Consider the following 10263-nt stretch of genomic DNA (forward strand, 5'->3'; position numbering starts at 1 on the left):
TATATTTTATTATCATTCTTTTCCTTCCCCCAACTTCCAGATAAATCTACCCACCCATATTCATGTTCTCTCTCTCTCTCTTTTTCTCTCTCTCTTTCTCTCTCTGTTTCTCTCTGTGTGTCTCTCTGTGTGTATGTCTGTGTATGTGTCTGTGTCTGTCTGTGTGTCTGTGTATGTGTTTGTGTGTGTCTCTGTGTGTGTCTGTATATGTATGTATCTGTGTGTGTGTGTGTGTGTGTGTGTGTGTGTACCAAGCCCTCTCCTGTTTAGCTCATATCTCCAAAACTTTATATTTTATTTTAAAATTAATTCTTGCTAGGTCATCTAAGCTAGATTCTAACTTTTAATCTTCTTGAACTGAACCACCCTCTTGAATATCTGGGAATACATCACCACACCCATCTTATGTGGGGATTTTAGTCCTGGATCCAAGACATAGGGAATGGCTTATTTATAGGCTCAGCAGAAAGTTGTGCCATATTTTTCCATTCATGGATGGACAGAAGACCCCTGAAAGCACCATGTAATTAGTAAATGTGTCTGACCTAATGTATCTTGGACAAGAAAGGAAACAGAAAATATCCCAAAGAACCATCTAGACTCATGTATTCCAAATAAACTCACAGAACAATTTAGGCATTGCCTCACTTCATGGGGCTTCTCTTTCACCAACTATAACCCAGTATCAGTTTTACCAGCCCTGGAAATCTCTAGCTACTATTAACTCTAATCATCTCTAGCTACTATTAACTCTAATCCTTTCTTCATCTTAACCTTTTCCTCATCTCTATTTTTGTAAGGTTGAATAAAATAAGCCATATAAGCACTTAATCAGATTGCCTGAGAAACAGTGTGTGCCAGTAAATGATGACTTTGTTATCTGTCAAGAAGGCCAAGGCTAGCTTTCTCTGTTACTCCAGTTTTCTCTCTTTGTCCATCAGAGGTATCCAGAGCCCCAAAGGAAATGACTAACCTACCTCATTCTTTAGCTCAGGGTGACCTTAATTCATAAAACACTATAGACATGCTTTATACCACCTGTCAGTTTTTCAAAAACCTAAAGAAATACTTAAGACTTAAAAACAAATAAATGTGTTACTTTCAAAAACTCAAAGAAATGTTAAAAGTCAATCACATTTAATTTCATATTAGTAGAAAAATATCCCCATTCCTCAGGGGAAGAGACTACAGCATAGAGATGCTTAGAGACCTGTTCTAGTCATACAGCTACCCAGTGTTAGAGGCTTTGAATGCAGGCAGCTAAGATTCTACTTTGAACACTGCCATAAATCTCAAGTGTCTGTGAAATGCAGGAATATGGCAGTTCCTAGAATTCATCAGAAACATATTCTGTTTGGAAACAGTTTGAGAGTCATCTTTTCTCACTTTGCTGGAATTCACAATATACATAATGATTGCTGCGATCTGAGTCTCTCAAAACAGAATGACTTAGTCTCACCAAATAATTTCAAAAATCGAAAGAAAAAAAAAATGTTCCAGTTGGTTTCAACAGCAACATACCATCTCTCACTTGAGACTAGAAGTGCACTGGAGTGCATCTGAGGAGACACAAAGTAAGCCCTCCAAAAGCAGATGTGCTTAGCGTCTAGGACAGATGTGCTTAGCGTCTAGGAATATCCATAATATGCCCGTCCTCTGCCCGACTGAACGCACAAACAAATGAACAGAGCAATCAATCCACCAAGTTCCTAGAAGTCTATTAAATGAAATCTGTTTGTGCAGGTGTTCCAGTGTTATGGCAGCTAGATACCTAACAGGGATATGGTGATTTGGATGAGAATGACCCTTGTAGGTTTGAATGCTTGGTCCTCAGTTGTTAGAACTGTTTGGGAAGGATTAGGAGGTGTGGCCTCAATGGAAGAGGTATGCCACTGAACATAGGCTTTAAGTTCTCAAAAGCCCACACTACCACCCCTTCTTCCTCCCTTGTGCCCATGGATCAGCACCATGCCAGTCTCCTGGTCTCCCTGCTGCCATGTTCACTAGCATGATGGTCATAGACTCAAACCCTCTTGAACTGTGAGTCCCAGTAAACAACTTTTATAAGTTGACTTGGTCATAGTGTCTTATCACAACACTATAAAAGTAACTGAGATAATGGGTTAAAAGATGAAAGATTTTATTAGCTCATGGCTTCAGTTTTCAGTACATTTTCTCTTGGCTCCATTGGTTTTATGCCCACAGCAAGTAACAACATCATGGAGGAAGTGCATGGTAGGAGAAAGGTGTTCACTTTATGTCACTTACAGAACAGTAATAGGAAGAGGCAAAGGGGAAATCTACCATTTAACTCCTGGGCCCAGGATCTGTTTCCTATAACCAGAACCTTCAGCTCAATGCCACTTCCCAGTGATGCCATCCTACCATAAGCCATCAGGGTATTTACCCATCATTTAGGATAAAGTATCTTCAGTCTAACCACTTGACAGTGGATGGATTCACCAGGCTGGGTTCAGGCCTTTAAGATAGGGTAGTCCTGGAGAACCACTTCAAATCCAAGTGGTAACAAATCCAGAGTACCTAAACAAACCAGCTATTAGTCAGCAGAAATGAGCTTTCAATAGCTCTTCAAAAAGAAGGCATAGAAACAAACACCAGTACCAGGAGAATGCCTGCGAATCCCTGCAGGAGCTCCTACAAACTGAAGGAAAATCACACAGGGACAGAGGACATTTGCAAGCCTGACCTCTAGTATTCTCAGTTAGGGTCTCCTGTAAGTTGATGCTCTGACTTGTATTACTTCTTTGGGAATGAAGCTTCCACATGTGCCAAGACCCCAGCTCTTTCCAAATATGGCAGCCTATGTTCCTCAGGTTCCTGGGGAGTATGCCTGGGCACTCCTATTTGCAAGAACTATTCAGAAAGCTGGCTTTCAGCTATGCTGACACGACTGTGTCTGTTTGTTTTTACTCATCTAAGTTTCCATAAGGAAGTCTCAAAAACTAGCTGCCCCCCAAAATGGGAAATCTCTTGTCCTAGAGCTTAGAAGGCAGAGATCAATTTTTTAAGAGGCTAACTTCCTAAGTTCTGTAAGGGGGCATGAACTTGTGCTGCCTTTTCCCTCCATCTGGTAGTTTCCTAGTAATTTGGGGGGGTCCCTTGACTTGTAAGTACACCACCACGATCCCATGGTATTCCTCCTACAAGATGTTTGTCTGTCTAAAAATTTCCCCTTTTATAAGAATACTGATCATACAGGGTTAGCACCTACTCAAAAGACCTCATTTTAAGTTAATTTCCATCTAAAAGAACTATCTCTAAGTTGGATCACAGTCTGAGGTAGAAGTCATTTGGATTCTGATGTTTCTACCTTTGGAGAGGAGAGGGGACACATTTTCACTGAAAACAGGCAATGTTTTAGTATATGTCAAACACAATTTTTGGTATGAACCCCACTCATTGACTTATAAATTCTTGAAACATATAGAAATGTTTTATGTATAAAATATTGGCCATTTCTCACAAAGCCCCTTTAGTCTCAAACCTCTGATAAATCCCTGCTATGCTTTGAGTGACCTCGCTCAGTGATGGATCTCTGTGCCAACAGCGAGTTCCCCTGCCTCTGTGAACCTCAGGCAGGTGGAGTTGGCCAACTTAGCAGCAGGCCTCTTTCTCAGCAGGTTTTAATCCAGGAGTGGTAGATGTGTGGGGCAAGATAACTCCCAGAGAGCACACAAATAGAATGAATAGCACGCTTCTTGCCTGGTACAGAGTTCAAAATTATAAGGTCAGGGCATATGATAATCATAGCTGAAACCGATTGTGAGAATTCCAAAAGTACCAGTTGAGATGGGCTTTAAGTATGTGTCGCGGAGCTGCATTTATCTCATCTAAAGGGCTTGACAGCTCCTGAGGAGATAAACACAGTTGAAGGAGCTCCAGGCTGAATACAAAGAGAACTGCTTGTTCTGTTGACAACAAGAGAAGGCAGCTTCCTGTTTGGGCTCAGCCGAGTTGATAGCATGGTCCTGTTGGGTACAACATGCCCTGTGCTAAGGATGGCTAAGAAATGGCCACTGCAGGTCACTTGGCAGAATGGGTGTCTCCCGGGAAAGGAAAATGCATATAGCTATGCCAGAAAATATTTGTGTCCATCCCAAACCTTGGTTTCCATGACTGATGCTTTGAGCTGCCCTTGGGAATAAGACCAATGGGTGATGATCATCTGACTCTTCAAGCATAGCCAAACATCCAGAATCTAATAAATATGAAATCTCTAGCTTTGAAAACATTTGCCACTCTTCTGGTTTTTAATATATCTGTTGTGATCATAAAAAGATAAAGAGCTATTAAGATATGTCCTATGGGGTGTGGGGGAATGGGATGTCAGGCCCATACTGAGACATCTCTTCCTCCTGAGGGACCAGTCAGTCACATGATGGTATAGAATAGAATAGAGTTTATTTGGGACATGGGACGGGGAGTTAAGAGAGTAGTAGAGGCAGAGAAAGTTAGAGAGAAGGAGGGAGTAGAGAAGTAGAGGCTGGCCATGACCACGTGGAGGGGGGGAAATGGGGAGAAGGGGAGCAAGAGGCAAGGGGCAAGGGAGAGATGAGAGAGTAAGAGAGTAAGAGAGTAAGAGAGTAAGAGAGTAAGAGAGTAAGAGAGAGAGAGGAGGGGCAAGCAGCCCCTTTTATAATGGGCCAGGCCTACCTGGCTGTTGCCAGGTAACTGTAGAGAGGAGCAGACCTGGCTATTGCCAGAGAACTGTGGGGGTGGAGTTAAGACAGAATACCAACAATATCTATCTTGATGTTTTAAGATGTAGTAGATCACAGAAAGAATCCACCTTTTTAGACCAGTACTATTTGAGAAAAGTCTTCTGTTTTTAAGTACCAAAACTAATGCATTTCAACTCAAGAAACCATTTGATGGCTATTACGTGTTTTCGCTTTTCTCGTGTACATTTACCCAATTCATGATAAGATTGTTGAGTTCTTGAAATCTGTAAGTTCAAAGGTCACATGGGCCAAGCTAGGGAGATGGCTCAGTGATTCATAATGCTTCCATTCCTTTAAAGGACACAAGCTTGATTCCTAGCACCCAAGTTGGGCAACTTATAACTGCCTGTTATACCAGCTCCAAAGGATTTGACTTCCTCGTTAAGCCTCTGTAGGCAGCATTCACACATAGACATACACACAGAAATGCAGATACATAGACAGACACATATAGTGATAAACAAACAAATGAACAAACAAATAAAGCAAATCTCCCAACAGAAGAAGACCATATCTTGACTCCTTCAATTATCCCAGGGTATCCGGGACTAAAATCCTACAACAATAAAGCACTAAGAGTACATTAGTCTTTAGATTGTTTTCTAGATGGGTTCCTGGCTCTGGTTTCCTTATAACTCCACTGATAAAATAGTTTTATATACCATAATCCAAAAGGATAGTAGAAATTGGGGAACCCCGCCCTTGCCGGTTGTCATTGTTAGCATCAATATTATTAAAAGCATCATCGTTATTATAGGAATAACAATGGCTTCTAAAGACCAGTTACCTCATTTGTGTTATGCAGATGCTCATACTATAAATATTGACTGACATGTGTGCGCACGTGTGTGTGTGTGTGTGTGTGTGTGTGTGCCCCTTTATTTTGTATATGTGTTGTTGACTGGGCTCACATAGTCCTCCCAGTAGCCTTGAAAAGTAGTTATTAATTTCCTCTCAATTTCCAGAAAATTGAGCTAATCAGAGGAATACGTGTGTGTGTGTGTGTGTGTGTGTGTGTGTGTGTGTGTGTGTGTGTGTAGAACTTAAGCCATTTCTCACAGGCTTTGCAGTTATTTTTTTTCCCATAATTCAATATGGTAGAAACAGAGAGCACATACTTGAGAGCTTTTTAATTGAAAATAATTGAAATGTGCCATGCACTTTCACATCCCTACAAGCATTACAAACCCTTCAAGTCAAACCAATTCAGAAGCACGGGGAAGACATAGAAGAATCCCCCTGTATTGTTATATATTCTGATGCTTCTTGGAGAGAAAACTTTTCAAGAGAGGCCCATTAGCCTTGTTTCTGAATCCCCCCTATAAGCAAAGCCCGCCTGGGAGAAAAATGTGTTCAGGCACACATTGAAAATTACTTATAAATTTTACAGTGTGAAGGTTTGAAAACCCAAGGCATTTAGACTAGAACGTAATGAGAGAGAACTGAATTGAATGGGCTCTGAAGTGTCTTCCTACTCAAAAGTGCTAGAAATCTGAGACAAAGCAGAAAAATAAACACCTCCAGCTTGCTTGTTTTGGGATCCCAATGGATGGCAGAAGGAGCCACAGAAGCACCAGAAGACAATATTTTCTATATGACAGCCTCATCCTTGTTGGGAGGATAGTGTGTGCTTCCTGAGAGGAGAGCATTGTTCCCATCAAGGATTAGACCTGTAACTACTGGGCAGTTCTAGGACCGGGCAGTGCCTTACTGACAGCACTGTGAACCCAAGTCTACACTTGGCTGCTGCCTTGGTCTATAATCTCCTGTGCGTCTTGTTTTCAAAGGAGCTGATTTCACAGAGCAATTATGTGTGCCTGAGTGATTGTGCTTGATTGAAACAAAATAAAGGAGGAGATATGTACACCAATAGGACTGGAGGAAGCAAGGAAGCTAAGATATATATATATAATAAGCTTGTAGGTGCCAGTTTCCCCTTTCCTATTCCCACCCCCCCCCAAAAATAAAACAATCCCTTAGCGAATATATATATATATATATATATATATATATATATATATATATATAGTGATCAAATATTATAAGAACTACCCTGCCATGTAATTGTGAATAAGAAACAGCCCCCACCCCCCAGGGTTACTCTTCTAAAATCAAAAGCACTGGCAACTCACTAAGCAAAGTCCACGTATCCGTGTTATACTGGCTACGGTGGAGAAGAAAATGAGGTAGATAAACCTGACTTTTTACTGAAGCTGACTTGCAGCCTTTCAAGTGAGTCCTGGGGCCTTCAGCGCCTCTCTTGTGATGGGTGGAATAATCACTCCTGCCTTGTAAATCTTGAAGAGATGTTGCAAATATCACACAGAATAATGACTAGGAGGCCCTGTGAAATCCATCAGATATGATTCAGGCATACCCTTAAGAATCCTGCTTTGATGTCAATGATACAAGACAGAGAATATAAATCAATATAAAATGAATGGCAAAGGAACCTGAGTATTCCTTGTTCCAGCGCCAGCCACTTGTTGGTTGAATTAACAGGTCACTGGGAAAAGTAAAAATGGAGCAGTTTGGTAGAAGTCTAGACTTTTCAAAATAACTAATTTTCCTGTGTTATATAACAGCTATGTATGATTAGTGGGCAAAGAGGTGGATGAAACAGGTTTTACATTAAGCTGAGAGGACGGAATGCCCTGTTGGGATTCCTCTCCCCACCCCCCAATAAAAGGGAATCTGGATGCCCAAACCATCCAGAATGTATAAGAGTGTTAGAATAGGAGACACAGCACTTCCCAGTGTGCATATTACTGTCCTACTGATGGAAGGACCCAATTCTTTGAGAAAATATATTTGCCACCTTTGATTAACTTTTCATCTTTCAAAATCAGGAAGAAAAAAAAAAACCTTAGATCTTAACTATATTTGAGTATGGTGAGTATCTAGCTTTTTAACAGAATCCTACCTGCCATAGAAAAATAACTGACACCTGGGGTGGGGGCAGAAAACGTGGATTCTAATACTTATTTTCTAAATATAAAAGCTTTCACATAGCTAGTTTAGTACAATTCTGAGGATCTGGGAGCGTTTTTGAATTAATTCAATAGCTTCATAGCCAGAAGAAAGAGATCATAGTCGTCACTGAAGAGCAGAGATGGGGGAGTAATTTAATTCATTGCACTTCTTGTAGATGGTGGTATCCAGTTATCAAGACACCGAAAGCCTTCAGTTTGACTGTATCTTGGGGTTTTTTTTGTTTTGTTTTGTTTTTTGTTTTTTTTTTGTTTTTTGGTTTGTTTTTTTTTTTTTTTTTTTCAGATTGGTTCTGGGCCCTGGCTGCTCTCCAGGAGACAATGGAAAACTGAAATCATAGAAACCAAATGGCACTAGAGCATTAGCGTCACAATTCAATCACCACGGCGCCTGACCGAGAGCAGAGAAGCATCTTTTCCCACTAACTCACAGCTGTCTCTGTCTTTCCAGTGCTCGGTTTCCTGTGGTGGTGGAGTGAGGATTCGCAGTGTCACGTGTGCCAAGAACCTTAATGAACCATGTGACAAGACACGGAAACCCAACAGTCGGGCTCTGTGTGGCCTCCAGCAGTGCCCATTTAGCCGTAGAGTTCTGAAACCCAATAAAGATATAGCTCCCAATGGGAAAAATCAAACAACATCAGAACGCGACCCCTTCAAGCCCATCCCAGCACCAACATCCAGGCCCACACCACTGTCCACACCCACAGCGCCTGAGTCTATGAGCACAAGTACTCCCACAATCGACAGCCTTGGCTCCACCATAGCATCCCAAGAAGATCCAAATGGGATAGGATGGCAGAATAATTCAACCCAAGCTGAAGAGGGCTCCTACTTCCCTACTTCTTCTGGAAGCACTTCCCAGGCGCCCCTGACTTCCTGGTCTTTGAGTATCCAACCTGATGATGAGAATGTTTCCAGTTCAGCTATAGGTCCCACTTCAGAGGGTGACTTTTGGGCAACCACAACAAGTGATTCTGGTTTATCATTTAGCGATGCTATGACTTGGCAGGTAACTCCATTTTATAGCACTGTGACCACAGATCCAGAAGTGGAGATGCATAGTGGATCTGGGGGAGACAGTGACCAGCCTTTGAACAAGGATGAAAGCAACTCTGTGATATGGAACAAGATCGGAGTACCTGAACATGATGCTCCCATGGAGATGGATGCAGAAATGCCACTTGGACCTCCACCAACATCTTATGTGGGGGAAGAGCCCCCATGGCCTCCCTTCAGTACAATGATGGAAGGCTCATTACCTGCCTGGTCCTTCAAAAATGAGACACCCAGGGATGAGGGGATGATCACTGAAAATTCAAGGAAGATTCCACTCCTTCTTGGAGGAGACCACCAGCCAGCAACCTCAAAGAAGTTAGGAAACCATGACAAATTGGCACTGCCAAATAATACAAATCCAACCCAAGGCTCTGGGCCTGTCCTGACTGAAGAAGATGCCTCCAGTCTGATTGCTGAGGGGTTTTTGCTAAATGCTTCTGACTACAAGCATCTTATGAAGGACCACAGCCCTGCATACTGGATTGTTGGAAACTGGAGTCAAGTAAGAGATTCTACTTCCTGTCTTAGACCTGATTTCTTATGGAAAATGTCTAAGAATGGTATATTGTACAAATTCCAAATGAACTTGCATCAAAATGTCTAACTAGGCATGAAGGTACACAATTGTAATCTTAGCTCTTGGGAGACTGGAACAGGTAGATTGTGAATTGAGAAACAGCCTAAGTGCAGAGCAGATTTGGAAGCCAGCCTGATTACATAATAAGATTTTGTTGAAATAAAAGAGAAAGAAGGAAAGAGAATGTGAAGATAGGAGGAGAAAGAGTGATGGAGAGAGAAAGGAGGGAGATGGAGAGAGGAGAAGTAGGGAGGAAAGGAAAAATTAGGTGATAGGTGATAGATAATGTTGATAGATAGATGATAATGATGATAGATAGGAGATAGATGATAGATTGTAAAGAGATGATAGGTTGAAAGATAGACGATAAATAGATGGATAAATAGATAATAGATAGATAGATAGATAGATAGATAGATAGATAGATAGATAGATAGATGGAAAACATATGTAATAACAAATACAACCATCTCTATGCCAGATCCCCAAATGGGAAGAAGATTAAATATATTATTTATAAAACAATGTGTAATACAGGTATATGTTTATACATTGTTTATAAATACTAAAGGAAAGACATATGATGAAGTACAATGAGAATAAGTCTCTTTTAGGAGACCTGAACCAGTTACTATGTGAGCAAGGAGAATTCATCATCTTTCTATGTCTGATGTTTAAGCTGCAGGCTGATATGCCTAGGGTGGAGCATCCCTGGTGTCCCTTCAGCTGTGCACTCCAGAGGTTCTATGATGAGTGACAACTACAGGAATCTGTCTTCACATTTCTGTATAGAAAGAGATAGATAGCCGGGCGGTGGTGGCGCACGCCTTTAATCCCAGCACTTGGGAGGCAGAGGCAGGTGGATTTCTGAGTTCGAGGCCAGCCTGGTCTACAG

The 10263-nt window shown here is 41.4% G+C and overlaps 1 protein-coding gene across 1 annotated transcript in view; it reads left to right on the top strand.

Annotated features, from left to right (window-relative positions):
* Positions 1-10263, top strand: part of Adamts12 (ADAM metallopeptidase with thrombospondin type 1 motif 12) — a 277501-nt gene that overhangs the window by 229857 nt on the left and 37381 nt on the right. The window contains exon 19 of the mRNA XM_021208250.2: positions 8184-9293. Within this exon, the coding sequence (XP_021063909.1) occupies positions 8184-9293 (1110 nt within the window). The remainder of the gene's footprint in view (positions 1-8183; positions 9294-10263) is intronic.

This window comes from Mus pahari, chromosome 11 (genome assembly GCF_900095145.1).
Source record: "Mus pahari chromosome 11, PAHARI_EIJ_v1.1, whole genome shotgun sequence".
Classification (NCBI taxonomy): domain Eukaryota; kingdom Metazoa; phylum Chordata; class Mammalia; order Rodentia; family Muridae; genus Mus; species Mus pahari.